General features: G+C 40.0%; 1 protein-coding gene across 2 annotated transcripts in view; it reads right to left on the bottom strand.

The window, feature by feature from the left end:
- The window catches only part of LOC124602690 (serine/threonine-protein kinase 3), a 362,931-nt gene that overhangs the window by 46,375 nt on the left and 299,654 nt on the right, over window positions 1-16,902 (bottom strand). For both annotated transcript variants that reach the window (XM_047136340.1, XM_047136339.1), the window contains one exon: window positions 8,563-8,643. In XM_047136340.1, coding sequence (XP_046992296.1) covers window positions 8,563-8,643 — 81 coding nt within the window. The remainder of the gene's footprint in view (window positions 1-8,562; window positions 8,644-16,902) is intronic.

The raw sequence follows: 16,902 nt of genomic DNA, 5'->3' as shown, positions 1-16,902 counted from the left end.
TGGGCTGTGCCTGAAGGGAGGTGGCTTCTCACATTATTTTGAGGTAACTTCACCGTATTTATCTTCAATTTGTTCTACAAGGAGTAGTGCTTTTACATTCAAGAAGTATTTGCAAAATGTTCTGGAACAGCACTTGGAACAGTCCAAGTACTGTGGAATATAAGTTCCTCCATTCTTTTTTAAATTCTTTTTCTCCCTGCAGGCATGTATCAGACACTAGTTGAATATAACTGACTTTCATATCTGGTGTACGGTGTTTGATGACCTTTCCTGCACAGCTTGCCCTACTGAGAAAACATGGAGGATCGTACTTGATTAGCCAAAAAAGGAGGTGTATGAGGGTGTAAGAGTGACCAAAATTAGAATTCTTGAGTACACACTATATGCATCATATAAGTCATCATAGTTTAAGAGTCAACAGAGGAGGATGGTACTATAGGGGGATGATGGAAATTGTGGCACGGGACAAGAGGAAATGCCGCAATGTATTGGTGTCCATGCTCACCATGCAAGTGCTCACAAGAGTTCTGAGCCCCCTGGGAGTAAAAGCCGGAGACAATTTGCAGGTCAGTTGATCACATGTACTCTCTCTGCCTGACTATACATATTTCATCAGCAGTAGGGCTAGAGTGATCACAGCAGAAACAATGACTTCACTCACATTTGTATGGGCCACTATATGAATCAGCATGGTTAGAAATGTCAGAGCCTAATAAGCATCAGAGGTTGAGTGTATCATGAATACTAGTTTGGAAGGTATGTGTAGAAATCCTTCATAGTTGCATCAAATAAGTCAAAACCCTGGTTCAGTAGCTAATAAACCAACAGTGCAGCATGGTAATTTACTTCCTTGTTGGGATATACAACCTGCATTGAGAGTTTCACTTCTATATTAACTCATCTTATTCAGTGTGACCAATCTTATGACTATCAGACAGGATGATCAACTCCCAATATCACTAATCGGACTCAATTTCAACACAACGGTGGGGATGAAAATCAGGTGGGCAAACATTCATATAGAGGAAACTGGAACAGGAATGGTATTTCATAAAATCTATGCATAGTATAAAAGAGGAGATATATTATTCCCATCTCCTCCTCAACTACTAGACTGAAATCAAACTTTGTACACACATCACTTACTGTTTGGAAAGAACTTCTGTGGGGTGAGAACAAGCAACCTCGCATGGAGGGGGGGGGGGGGGGGGGGATAATAATGAGAATGAAGGGAGAGAAAGAGATTTAAACAGATATGGGGGAGGAGGGGATGGATAGAGAAAGGTGAGAGGAGATGGACACAGAGAGGGAAGAGGAGGATAAGAGAGAGGGAGGGAAGGAGGAGATGGACTAATAGAATTGGAATGAATACATACCAGGCCAATGTTGGGTACTCAACTAGTACTTGGAATGATAGTTTAACTGCTCTAGGTCAATAAGTAATTCAAATGCAGTGAAACCACATCTATACCTTCCACACCTCTATGCTTTTTTCACCTGTATGCTATATATTGTGCACTTTCTCGGTGTTGCTATTGCTTTTAATCCTCCACAGTCATTTTGTCACACTTAGACATTATAAAGGACAAGAAATCATCACAAAATATTTCTTATATGGTGTGGCCAGTCATTCTTGGTTTGCTGTCTAACTGCAAATTCACAGCCATTATTGTGGGTGTAGCTACAATACTCAAGAGTGACACTATTGTTCATGACATTGTGGCAGTCGGTTTCGGAGATAAGGAGTGAGACTGTGGCCCACGGTCCACCAAACACAATAAATACCAGTAGTACGTGGTTGTAGTTGACAGAAGTGAGAGAAGATCCATAGGTACACTGATTGTGAGTGAAACTAGGAGTGTTTTTGCAAGGGGTGAACTCAGTTAATTTTTTTGGTGTAGTTCCTAATTTTTGTGTATGTGAAAATGATGAGCCTGTCACAAAACAGAAGATACTTCCCATTCTGGAGAAAATAAACATAACTGGAGGAGTGGGGAGATACTACCATACTGGCCAAAGAAAGACAGATCCTACTGCTTTGAAAAGCAGGTCAAGCAGTGAGAAGTGCACACACATCCAGTGCAGAAAATTTGCAGACCTGAAAGAGTGCTACAAATTTCGTTTCAGCAGCAGCATGCAGCAAATTTGCCTATTTCAAGCAGCTAACAGTATGGATAATGTCACCACAGATTGTTGGAAAGAGCATGAGCTTCCAAGACTAACTATAAAATACAGTCTGAAAGATATTTACAACACAGTTGAAACTGCACTTTTTGTAACTTACTGCCAGATACAACAGTGGCAGTTAGGGGAACTCTGATAAATTCTGGCGACTAGTGACTGGGAACTCAGTGAAGACTCTGCGTTTTAAGGAAGTAAAATTGCATCCCACCAATAATGAGTCAAACAAAAGGGCATGGGTAGCTGCAAACCTCTCCAAGAGCCTCCTCAAAACACATTGCATCATGAGGAGAAAAAAAAAAAATACTTTTTCTTCTGGACAACTGTTTGGCTCACCCTCCAGCACTACACTTCAGCAACATAGAACAGGCATTTTTTGCAGAAAATTACATAAGCCATCTTAAACTTCTGGACTTGTGCATCACAGCTGCCACAAAAAGTCAGGCACAGGAAGATGCTGGTTCAAAGAAACATCATACATCTCAACAGAAGGATTGAAGATCCTAAACTGGATTTTCATGATTGTAATGAATATGCTGTGTGATGTTTGCAAAATGATGATGAAAGAATTAAAGAAGTTGTGCCAATGTCAACTAAAAAGAATAGTCCTGAAGAATCCCAAGAACAGAATGGTGAATCTGTGGATCCTCCCAGTCCATCAGGAGCACTTACTGCATTGGAAGTAGCGTGCCATCACATAAAATCAAGAAACAAAGGCGATGACAAGATATGCAAAGCAACTGCATATAAACACTTGATCTATGAATGCAGAGCCGGCCAGAGTGGCCGTGCTGTTCTAGGCACTACAGTCTGGAACCGAGCGACCGCTCCGGTCGCAGGTTCGAATCCTGCCTCGGGCATGGATGTGTGTGATGACCTTAGGTTAGTTAGGTTTAATTAGTTCTAGACAACTTATGACCTCAGAAGTAGAGTCGCATAGTGCCCAGAGCCATTTTTTTATGAATGCAGCATTGCTTCCAAAAAACAAACTGTAATTTATTCATTCTCTAGACCTAAGTAAGTTTAACTGTCCATAATTTAGGCTTTAGCCTAACTGAAATACTGCATTGACTGCTGTACAGTACACATATCTTCTGTTTGCATGCATTTAATGTTAATACAAATAAATTATGATGTTTTATTTTAACATTAATCTCGCCTGTACATTTATTTTAACACCCCCCCCCCCCCTCAATAACATATAAATGAGGTTGTGTGTCCTCTTTTTTCAATAAAAATGAAACAGATCAAATGTAGCAATCACTGAGTGCCAAAGAAAGCCCCTATAGGGAAAACATATTGCTGACATCAGTCTGTTGTTGGATTCTAAAAGCCAACTTATGCTTGAGAATTGTAACAGTTTTTGACATTAGTTCCACAAACAACAACTGCGTGAAATACAGCCTACTCTGTTCATCCACAGGAACTAGAAGGCAGCAGGTATCAGCATCTAGCTTGGTGCCATTTCCTTTGACTTCTGGTATAAGTTCAACACAGTTCCACATGGCTGCCTGGTTAATAAAATATAAACGTAACAAATATCAGATCAGCTTTGCTATTTGATTTAAGATTTCCTAGCAAATAGAATACAGGATGTCATTCTTAATGAACACACATCTTCAGCATAAAAATAACTTTGGATGCACCTTACGGGATTACTCAAGGACCATTACTGCCCACAATAATTCACAGTTTATGCTGCAAGCTCCACAAGGTAATTTAAAGATGGTGATATTTACAGAGAAGTCTCACTACTAAAAAATTGTAGCAAAATGCAGGAAGACCTGCAGAGGATTGGCACTTGTTGCAGGGATTAGCAGATGACCCTCAACACAAACAAATGTAAAATATTGTGCATAAAAAGGCAGAAATTCCTCTTATTTGATTACACTATTGCTGAAGAATTGCTGAAAGCATTAAATACCTGGCAGCACAATTACAAAGTGATTTAAAGTGCAATGGCCACATAAAACTAACTGCACAAAAAGCAGATACCCGACAGGTCATTGGAAGAAACTTCAGGGAGTGCGGGCTACCATGAAGGTGGTAGCTTATGAAACTCTAGCTGTATATGCCCATCAGTCTGTGACTATCAGATAGCACTGATACAGAAAATATGATGAGTCCAAAGAGCAGCAGCATGTTATAGAGAAAATATGGAGAATCCAAAGAAGAGCAGCATGTTTTTCCACAGGTTAAAAAGTGCAAAAGCTTCACAGATATGCACATTCAATTAGTGGCAGATGCTACAAGAGAGGCACTGCACAATTTTCCGTGGAGCACAGTTAAAATTTGGGTTGTGTACAGTCCTAGAAGCAGCTCCCCGTATACTGCAGCCTTGTACTGTTATCTATCAAAAAGACTGAGGCCTGGAACAGTAAATGTGGAAGGGTCAGTGGTACTCCAGATACCCTCTGCAACACAATGAAAGGTGGGCTTCGGGGTGTATAGATGTTAATGCAAATGTAATTCACTTTGGATGATTAATTCTGGATCCAACAGCTATAGCTGTGGTACATTAGTCAGTTTTATTTACAAAAGTGAAATGATTACCTTTTCAAAATGAATTTCATCATAGTGACAACTAATCACATCTTACGTCTGCTACCAGTAGTATTTGGACAAAAAATTCTCAGCATTTAGAAACCACATAAATATGTTACATCGGTGAAGACATATGCAGCATCAGCAGTGACCATGAAGGTTTTGTGACAAGTCACAACAACAGAATTCAGTCCATAATTTAAGTGATTACCAGAGTCTAGATCCATTTGAACAATAAGTCCCCCTGCAAGTTAGTTCAAAAATCATACGAAGGCAAGGATGTATCATGCTTAATCAAACAATGCAGTGTTCAAACCTATCTTCAAGGTGAGAACAGTAACAAAAAGCACATGGCATTTGTGTTTGGAAATTGGTAAACATTGCTGGCTGCTGACTCAAGAGGTCCTATGTTCAATTTCCAGTGACCACCTAAGATTAACCTGTAATAGAAAAGGCTGGAATGGGATAAATGAAGCACCTCATGAGGCTAATTACAAGCTACTTAATAAAATAATCAATAAAATTTAAGTGTAAGCTGCAAGAGTGGTCTCAACTCTGAGATCCTGCTCTAGACTGCGAGTTGCATAACATTATTAATACAAGGTTCCCTAGGCAGTTTTTCAAATGATTCAATTGTCATTTGCCCCACCATTGCTTCATCTACATCTACATGACAACTCTGCAATTCACATTTAAGGGCTTGGCCGAGGGTTCATCGAACCACAATCATACTATCTCTCTACCATTCCACTCCCGAACAGCGCGCGGGTAAAACGAACACCTAAACCTTTCTGTTCGCGCTCTGATTTCTCTTATTTTATTTTGGTGATCATTCCTACCTATGTAGGTTGGGCTCAACAAAATATTTTCGCATTCGGAAGAGAAAGTTGGTGACTGAAATTTCGTAAATAGATCTCGCCGTGACGAAAAACGTCTTTGCTTTAATGACTCCCATCCCAACTCGCTTATCATATCTGTCACACTCTCCCTCCTATTACATGATAATACAAAACGAGCTGCCCTTTTTTGCACCTTTTCGATGTCCTCCGTCAGTCCCACCTGGTAAGGATCCCATACCGCGCAGCCATATTCTAACAGAGGACGAACGAGTGTAGTGTAAGCTGTCTCTCTAGTGGACTTGTTGCGTCTTCTAAGTGTCCTGCCAATGAAACGCAACCTTTGGCTCGCCTTCCCCACAATATTATCTATGTGGTCTTTCCAACTGAAGTTATTCGTAATTTTAACACCCAGGTACTTAGTTGAATTGACAGCCTTGAGAATTGTACTATTTATCGAGTAATCGAATTCCAACGGATTTCTTTTGGAACTCATGTGGATCACCTCACACTTTTCGTTATTTAGCGTCAACTGCCACCTGCCACACCATACAGCAATCTTTTCTAAATCGCTTTGCAACTGATGCTGGTCATCGGATGACCTTACTAGACGGTAAATTACAGCATCATCTGCGAACAACCTAAAAGAAATGCTCAGATTGCCAGATTATATAGATCAGGAACAGCAGAGGTCCCAGGACGCTTCCCTGGGGAACACCTGATATCACTTCAGTTTTACTGGATGATTTGCCGTCTGTTACTACGAACTGCGACCTTCCTGACAGGAAATCACGAATCCAGTCGCACAACTGAGACGATACCCCAAAGGCCCGCAGCTTGATTAGAAGTCGCTTGTGAGGAACGGTGTCAAAAGCTTTCCGGAAATCTAGAAATACGGAATAAACTTGAGATCCCCTGTCGATGGCGGCCATTACTTCGTGCGAATAAAGAGGTAGCTGCGTTGCACAATCATCTATGGAAAAAAGATGGAAGTCGCTCCATGACTAATAAAGAATGCAGGGAGGGTGATCTATCACCTCCCTCGATTTCTACTGTTGAAGTTGGCAAGTTTCTGCAAAAATATGTGGCCAGGTATTATCGCGCCGCAGAATGACATCTAACAGAATTTCTCTTGCCATCTCATAGAATTGGGTGTACTACTAGTGGATATTTCAACAGTGTAACTCGGCATCTTCATCAGGGGTTTCTTGAGACCTATTTTCTGGACCACTGGCAGTACATCCAATTCTACGAGATGACGAAAAATTGCTGGGAAAATCTAAGAAATTAGAATGACTTCTTTTGTTCTGATATGATTTGTAAATGATTCACACTGTGTCTCAGTGTGTACCTGCATCGACTGTTGTCCCTTGTTTCATGTTCTGAACAATCAAAAAACGTCTCTTGTCCAAGAAAGACTGACACTATATTCTTTCTGTTACTGAGTGTTTTTTAACATTATTGGCTTGTTTGGAGATTAGAGGTAAATCCACTATCATGACTGCTGTTTCTTTTTTAGTACAGTGGAAGAAATGAACTTTTCCAGCCTATCACAAGTTTTGCCTCGGTGATGAAGACATTCACACATTTTATGGTGTTGGTTCACATTTTTAGTGTACAATAAGCAGAAGTCTCAATGTTCTCAGTCTACTAACAATGCTACATAGTGCTGACCTGAATTTCCCTGAGCAATTCAAGAACTAAGAAACCATAAACTTAACCTATCTTTTGATTATTTAATCTTATCACTGTAAAATTCCTTCATTTGCCACTGACTTCTTGTCATATTCACATGATCTAAATATCCTGCAACACTCTCACACTAGCTCAATATTGGGACCACATACTTCGATACGCTGTTTCATTTGCAAATATCGAATAACACTACGTAAACTACGTCACACTTGACAGAAGAGTGTAGCACATGCCATGTTTACAAGCCCACAGACAAGCTCGAAACGCGCACGCTCGCTCGCACTTGTAATATGGTATCATATCTCAACAAAGAATTTTTATCTTATGTCATCATTTGTCCCATCGTAGTCAAGAATAATAATAATGAGATAACTCTTCATAGAGAAGATGGTCAATGATCACACTTTTTAATAAATTGTTAATCTTTGCACAAATCTGATAAGTAATGAAGCAGTTAGCTTCTGCAAGACTATGCACTGATGGTGGTAAGAAATCTGTAGTGGTGGCGGAAGAGCAAGTCTTGCTGGCATCAACAACCAAATTTAGTTTGACATGTACTTTTGGTTAAAACAACAGTCGAGACTGCAATAACGTTTGTTTATTATGACCAGTTTTTATTTTATGTTACAGCCATCCCCAGGTTTTTTGAGACCCCTATGCTGGTGCTGGCGGCTCCTCTGTTTTTCACGTGATACCATGATCGTACCACAGTGCAGGACCATGATATGAAAAACCGAGGAGGTGCCAGCACCAGCCATAGGGTGCCCACGAAATCTGAGGACGGCTTTTAACATAAGCCGAAAAAGGTAATAATAAACAAACGTTATTGCGATCTCTGCTGTTGTTTTAACCAAAGTATAGCACCAGATTGCTGCACTCCATGGAGAATGTTGTCTAAATTTATGCTCTAATTTTGAAATTTACTTCATTAGCCAACAAGCAGCATCATGATTTTCCATGCGATACTCTCTACCAATAATGTAAATTGAGCTATAAATAACAAACACTTGACTATCATCATTTGAGAAAATGAATTTGTTGCACTGTATCTATATTTACCAGTCAAAGACAGAAAATAAAAATCACAATCATGTTTAAATTATTTGCATCAGAGACCTAATCAACAGGAATGATTAATCTACTGTATTCTATTACCAACAATATCAGGGATACATGACACTTCTTCAGTGAATTTATATTTCACTTTGAATCAACTTTCTCAGAAACAACAGAGGTTATACCTCTATCAGGTAAAAGAGGAATATTTTGTAAAGAGGAATATTTTGTAAAGAGAGATACTACTTACCCTTCACCTAACTTGCATATGATATCAAATACTTCCTCTGGCTGTCTTGTCAGGCTTTCTTCCGAGAGCTTCTTCAGCTCACTGGAAAAAAGACATAAAAGAAAGAATTAAAATTTTGTTGTGCGTAGTTGCATGTGCAATGTAACACAGAAACAAGCCACATACATCATCAATGTTCCCTTTTACAGCAACACAATGTTTGTTTTAAGGGCTGTTGGTTACTTTCTATAAAACTTCAAGGCTGAGAGGGCATGGTTAATGTAGAAAATTATTCACAATGTTTCATTCCCCTATGTGGGAGACATTTGCAGTTGCCTACTTTATATCATAAACGGTCACTACCTGTGGTGACTAAGCTCTCATAATAGTTTTATACGTTAACCACCACCTAATTGTTCAGAAGTTTAAACAGAAATTATTGTTCATAGTGATATTTTTGCGATGCACTGACAAGTCTGGAGTAGGCCTTCATCTAGCAGTAGCTGACAAATGATTGTTATTTGAAAAGTTTATCTGCACAGACTATTGCTGAATCTGGAATCTCTTATTTGCCAATCTACAACAAAACTAGCTGCTACATGCAAGAAACAGCTCATTTACAAACGCCTCTAATAATCACATCTCTGTCAGTGGCACTAAACATGGCAAAAAATTTATGTGCCAAATCATTAACATGGTTGGGTATCACTTTTATTTCTTATTGAAGTAATGTGCAGTAGTTTTTCACTATTTATTGTAATGTAACAGACCAAGATTGCCCAATAGTAGTAGTACACAATACATCTCAAGGCATTATTATTTTTGTTATGTAATCACAAGTTCATTATCAAGTGCTGGTTTTCAATTTAAACTAATTATTGTTTAAAAAACATTTGACATTATGTATAAACTACAGCAGACAATACTTTGATGGAATTTTATAACAGATGAAATTAAGAGTTCAAAATGCAAACAGCTATCGAAATGCTAATCTTCAATACACCTTCAAATACTGTTCTTTATGCATGAAGTGATAAATATTCAGAATTAGAGCCGTTACATTCTAGGAAACCATAATATCCATTTCTCTTTGATGAAATTTCATGAGTAATTGTTTAAAAAAAATATTGATTTTATGAAACTTTGATTAGCAAAGCTTTGCGTTTTATAAACCAATGTATTTATTTTTTGGCTTCTACTGACACGTGATGACTATGCTGGAGACCATTTGAAACTTGTAGTACAACCCCCCTCACAGGCTGCATGGTCTCATGACAGTTGCTGTGGAAGAGAGACCGGCTTCAGTAGTAACAAGTCGGCGCCCTGTGGACAGGACGCTTAGGAGTATCCAAGCATGTTAGCAAAAAGATCGGTCAGTAGCGAAAATTAATGAGGTTCCTATCTCTCTGGGGTGCAGCACATCATAATGCTCTTACCAGTATGTGTGTGCAGAAATAAGACGCAAATTTAACACTAAGTGTGAATAATTCCCAATGGTTTTTTTTTTTTTTTCATACACGTGGACCAGCTTAATCCTAAGTTAACTCAAGTCTAGCTGAACCTGTAAGAAACCATTTTATCCAACTGATCTTAATGGTTGTTGTTAGTATACTTCCACCACACCTAAGAAAGTCGAGCCGCTAAATATATTTGTAATATATGTTGATTGTAGTTGTAATTATTTTGTTCCATGTAGCGTGCGATCCCTAAACGTGATGTGACGATAGAAGAGCAGCCTACCAGAGAACCTAAACCACAGATGATGACGGGAGACAAAGTTATTGCACACAAGAATTGCGACAAAAAAAAAACGGAACCAGCACTGCCAACCGAAAGGTCTCGATTGTACACTTTTTTGATGGTGCACGAACATACGATCCACCCTTCGGATCACACGTCTATTGTACGATCTTTTGAAACGCTTACTATTGTTACGATTTCGCCCTTTTATTATTTTAATTTTTGTGATTTATTTAATTTTTGACAAGTTTGGTTCACAAATTCTATTTGAGCAGCCTAAAAGCAGGTCTGTTCGGCCGTGGGATTCCCCAATGTCATTATGCTACAGCTGAATAAGTCATCTTAAGTTATTACCCAAAATGAATCCCCTGGGGAATTCACCTTATTGACTGCTTTGCATACGAAAGTGAAAAAGATTACAGTTAACTTTTTTGGCTCAGGTGAGGACACTGAGCAATTTATAAGGTGTTAAACAGAGCAAAATTGTGTCAATGGCAACAGAAGAGGACAATACAAAAATATAGGAAAGTATGGGAAACTAATCCTGAATTTAAAGGTTGGTTGTGCACTGATGAATAGAACTCTGTGAGGACTAGATGTAGAATCTGTAACGTCGCTTTTGTGTCTGGATTGGAATGCGTTAAAAAAAATTCTAAAAGTGAAAATCATGTCAAAAAAAGTGAAGGCGGTGTCACCTAGATGCCAGACAATGTTGGGTAGTCATATTTGTTAAATCAGCTACAAATCATGTGTCTTTAAATAATCAGGCTCACATTCCTGAAATTAAATTGGCAGTATTAGTGGCAGAACACAATCTTCCTTTCAATGCCACGCTATACACCTGCGTCGCACAAGATATTCCCAGATCGTAAAGAACGTGATAGAGAGCCGTAAGAACGAAGTTGCTGAAAAACTGACGTATAAAATTCAGTTTTCTTATCGATGAGTCAATATACGTAGAGTCTGTTAAAACATCGTATGTCGTGGGTAGATATTTTGATACAGACACAAATAAAATCGAAAGTAAATTTTGGAATCTTTCTGTAATTTTTAAGCAGGGTGAATATGTGATTCTTCAATTTCTCCAGGCGTATTTTATGACGAAATAAATCTAAGCACATCAGCGCACCTAATGATGGCAACGTGGTCGATTGCCGAAATATTGTGTCCTATGCACACACATACCAGGCTGTTCACCCGAGATTTATTTCGTCAGGGTGAAAATGAGAATGAGGCGCAATAAATAAAAATATTTATTCTAATCTAATGCTTTCATTTTCTGAGTACCATGTTTCTGAAAACAATATTATACGAGTTGTTTTTGATGGTTGTAATACTATGATGGGGTCAAGAAGCTCCGTTGTTACTCTGTTAACTGAAAAATGTCCTGGACAATTCATCCTCAATTGTAAACGTCACTCGCTTTACATACGTGCGTGCCACCGAGGCTTGTGAATGTATTCCCAGACGTTGTTAACACCTAGCTAGGATTAATCATAACCATTTTCAAGTCAATGCTAAGAGACTGCCACAACTGCATAAATTTCAAAAGTTTTTAGATATCAAAATCCATTAATTGTTACATCACAGACAAGATGGCTATCTCTGCGGGCCGTTGTAGTGACAATTTTAGAACAGTGGAATGTTTGGCGTCTCTATTTTGATTCTAAATGCCTAGAGATGTAGCTGGTTGCGGTAGAAGAAATTCATACATCCCTCAGTGACAATTTTTTAAAATCATTTTACTTATTTTTGGCTCATATTTTACCGAAATTCGCCGATTTAAAGAAGTATTTCCAGAGTCAAGCTGTCTTTATTGAATTACATAAAAAGATGGTAGAAAGGGACAAGAAAATGTTGCTTTGCTACATGGATCGGCATTATGTCGTAAGTACTAAATTGACTTGACATTGACCCCAACAACAGGTCAACATTTCTTCCTGCCAGCCGAATGTTTTATTTAGGAGTTGAAGTTCCGAAGGCAATTCAAAAGCCAGAAACAGATAATGAATGGGATGACGTGAAATACTTTTACGGCAGACGTAGGGATTTTACGCAGACAGGATGTTCAGAACTGAAAAAGAGAACTTTGATGACTATTTATTGCTATTGCTTCCATTTTTTACCCCTGAAAGGTCTCTTTCAGAAACCTCCCTCTTTTATACCTCTTAGGTCACAAATACCGAGAATAGTCTCTGTAGATGACGATAAGCATTTACAACAACGAAACTTCCTATCGCAAAAAAAAATATTAGGAAATGCTCGGAAATGGGCGTATTTTGGGGAAACAGACTCAACATAAAAACTTTACTTGGCGAGTCAGAATTTCCAGTCCAAGCAGTTTTTTCGCTCTCGTGTTTATCCCTTCCACATTCAAATGCTAACTGCGAAAGAGTTTTTAGTAGGATCGATCTTCAAAAGTGAAAAACAGGAATAGGGTCGTTACCTTCACAGTGAATGGATGTTTGCTTGCCAGCCAGTGTGTGAGGAGCAGCAGCTCATGCAAAGAAATTTGTTCCTACTGAAAATATGCTCGGCAGTATGAAGAAAACGCAGATATACTTGCGGCCATCCCCTTCTATTCCTGACCCTCCAGAGGAGGAAGATGATGCATTTATTTTTTAAGTCTTCTTCCGAGGTAAGCAAATAACGAAGTAATTTTTATATAATTTTATGGACAATATTTATAAATTGTTTGCTAATTAAAAAAATTAAAAATTAGTTGCATTAGAATGAGGACAAGTTAACGTGAAATAATCGGACACGCGTATTTTTATGTGGTACCAGCCGGCCAAGATTTCTTCCCAATGCTCTACAAGTAGCCCTTTAATTCTGTTGTTCTTGACGTTACGCACGTAAGTGGGGAAAAGTTTGGAAAAGGATTGAAATTATCCTTAAATTTTGTTGGATGTCGCTAAATGCTTTCATTATGAAATGCAGTATGATTGTAAAATTAGGTAATTTGCGCTCAGCAGAAGCTCGCTTCTGACGCTTCCCATTATTTCTGACGTCCTATCTTCTGAAATATTTACTGTGAAGTAATATGTTGCAGATGCTGTTGGTTGGCCGACTCGGGGGAGGGGACCAAATAGCGATGTCATCAGTCCCATCGGATTAGGCAAGGATGGGTAAGGAAGTCGGGTGTGGTCTTTCTAAAGAAGGAACCATCCCGGCATTTGCCCGAAGCGATTCCGGGAAATCACGGAAAACCTAATCTGGATGGCCGGACGCGGGTTATTGCAGGTGCATTCAGAGACATATGTAGATACTGCCTGCGAAGTGTGTTGCGAATGGCATTAGTAGTAGTAAAGAAGTAAAAAATTAAAACGTTTGCCCACATGAACAGTGAAACTGTAGTACGCGCCAAACTTTTTTCCTTTCATCATTTTGTGTGGGCTGTCAGCGAGAAAAAGTTTCGTAGATGTTTGAAGTTTGTTGGAAGTCGCTACGTGTTATTTTCGAGTAATGGATGAACAAAATGGAATATTTGGCCGCCATCAACTTCAAGACAAATACTCTACTTAGTTCCTAATTGTAATACTTATCGTGTTAAATTTAACTGACTTTTAATGAGTAGATTTTGACAGCATGTCAAATTTTTAAATTCGTTCAATAATCAGACGAAATACTGAAAATGAACTTTTCGTTGCCCCTGGAAGCAGTTATCCAGGACAGAAACGCAAAAACGCATTTCATATTGTTGGTATGTACGATCCCATAACGAAATGTACGATAATTTGAATGTCATTATGCGAGCCGGTAATGCTGAACGGGACAGCCACGATTCTTACAAGTGTTTTTATTTTGTATATAAAGTGGGGCCACACTTGGGAATTCGATATGTACAAGATTGTATCCTTCCACGTAAATATGCGAAACGATATTAAATTGAGCGTATTTTAATTCTCAACGTAGGCGTGGTATATGATTACAAACAGAGCTTTCGATAATATCGTCTTCGGAGATTTTTGAAAATAGTTACGTGGCCACGCCTAAGCAAGAGTAGCGCTTTCAGTGGTAAACTGAAGTGACGGCGCAATATAGTGCTTGCTGTGATTCTTGTTTTATTTTCTTTTGTGAAGAGTAAGCGTAGTTTGTAAGGTGGTGTAGCTACAAGCGTTTTTTTACTTACCACCCACGCCAACGAGTGTACAAATGGTGCAAAATGAAGGTCCAGTGGTCCAGCAGCAATTATTTCGTAGCTGTGGCTGGAAGTATTTATATCCGTTGCCACTATTTGCAATTTTAAAGTCAATATATTTCCAAAAAATGCAATAGTGTAAATAATAATAGGCCAAGTAATTAAGAGTTGGTCGCGAATCAGTTAAAATATCAGTTGAAGTTTTTCATATGTAAATTTTATCATCTTTGAAGCAGAGTTATTTCCAAGGTAGCTCGAAGCGTATTAAATAATTGTTATTGTTCAACACTGCTGACTAGTTCTAATGAAGTTAAAACAGTAAGATCTTCTATCCCCCAGGTAAACGAATATTTGGTTCATGATTTGTCTGGTTTATTATTATTATTATTATTATTATATTATTATTATTATTATTATTTTCTTTTTTACGATACATGCGAGACCGCATTGGACTAACCACACCTCGCAAAAAGGAAAAGATCAGACAGTCCCATTTAAACGGGAACGCGTTGCACTCAGTGTGTCAAATAGTAAAAATAATAATTAAAAATAATAGTTCCCAACGGGTTGACAAACACGATAATATTAAGTCGAACAGGGACAAAATTATCATCAGATCGCGCAATATACACTCCTGGAAATTGAAATAAGAACACCGTGAATTCATTGTCCCAGGAAGGGGAAACTTTATTGACACATTCCTGGGGTCAGATACCTCACATGATCACACTGACAGAACCACAGGCACATAGACACAGGCAACACAGCATGCACAATGTCGGCACTAGTACAGTGTACATCCACCTTTCGCAGCAATGCAGGCTGCTATTCTCCCATGGAGACGATCGTAGAGATGCTGGATGTAGTCCTGTGGAACGGCTTGCCATGCCATTTCCACCTGGCGCCTCAGTTGGACCAGCGTTCGTGCTGGACGTGCAGACTGCGTGAGACGACGCTTCATCCAGTCCCAAACATGCTCAATAGGGGACAGATCCGGAGATCTTGCTGGCCAGGGTAGTTGACTTACACCTTCTAGAGCACGTTGGGTGGCACGGGATACATGCGGACGTGCATTGTCCTGTTGGAACAGCAAGTTCCCTTGCCGGTCTAGGAATGGTAGAACGATGGGTTCGATGACGGTTTGGATGTACCGTGCACTATTCAGTGTTCCCTCGACGATCACCAGTGGTGTACGGCCAGTGTAGGAGATCGCTCCCCACACCATGATGCTGGGTGTTGGCCCTGTGTGCCTCAGTCGTATGCAGTCCTGATTGTGGCGCTCACCTGCACGGCGCCAAACACGCATACGACCATCATTGGCACCAAGGCAGAAGCGACTCTCATCGCTGAAGACGACACGTCTCCATTCGTCCCTCCATTCACGCCTGTCGCGACACCACTGGAGGCGGGCTGCACGATGTTGGGGCGTGAGCGGAAGACGGCCTAACGGTGTGCGGGACCGTAGCCCAGCTTCATGGAGACGGTTGCGAATGGTCCTCGCCGATACCCCAGGAGCAACAGTGTCCCTAATTTGCTGGGAAGTGGCGGTGCGATCCCCTACGGCACTGCGTAGGATCCTACGGTCTTGGCGTGCATCCGTGCGTCGCTGCGGTCCGGTCCCAGGTCGACGGGCACGTGCACCTTCCGACGACCACTGGCGACAACATCGATGTACTGTGGAGACCTCACGCCCCACGTGTTGAGCAATTCGGCGGTACGTCCACCCGGCCTCCCGCATGCCCACTATACGCCCTCGCTCAAAGTCCGTCAACTGCACATACGGTTCACGTCCACGCTGTCGCGGCATGCTACCAGTGTTAAAGACTGCGATGGAGCTCCGTATGCCACGGCAAACTGGCTGACACTGACGGCGGCGGTGCACAAATGCTGCGCAGCTAGCGCCATTCGACGGCCAACACCGCGGTTCCTGGTGTGTCCGCTGTGCCGTGCGTGTGATCATTGCTTGTACAGCCCTCTCGCAGTGTCCGGAGCAAGTATGGTGGGTCTGACACACCGGTGTCAATGTGTTCTTTTTTCAATTTCCAGGAGTGTATTTAGTTTTGTCGTCACGGCTATTTTTAAGTAGTCGGAAATAAAAGATAAATACAGTATCTGATAAACTCAAGTGAGTGCTCTAACTTTACGTAATTTTAATGATTATTTTCACAAATTCTGGATTTACTTCAAATTTATTACCTTAGACCAGTGAATCTTGTCCAGTGGTCATTATGACATTCATTCCGTTTCGCTACCTATATCCACCACAAATGTATCTCTTTTTACTGTTTTAGCAGTGTTTCAGGATAACAGAGACTCAGCAATCACATTGTCCAACGGTGGCACATGGGATATATTAGTGTTTGTTGTCACCATAATTTTACCAAGTTTAAAACAACTGTCAACGCACATTTTAGCAGAACTTTTAAAACTTATAGGTTCTACTTAACAAATTTTTTCGTTCCGCTCTTCTTAAATGCGAT

Source organism: Schistocerca americana, chromosome 1 (genome assembly GCF_021461395.2).
Source record: "Schistocerca americana isolate TAMUIC-IGC-003095 chromosome 1, iqSchAmer2.1, whole genome shotgun sequence".
NCBI classification, from domain to species: domain Eukaryota; kingdom Metazoa; phylum Arthropoda; class Insecta; order Orthoptera; family Acrididae; genus Schistocerca; species Schistocerca americana.
This window is presented reverse-complemented; position numbering and strand designations above follow the sequence as displayed.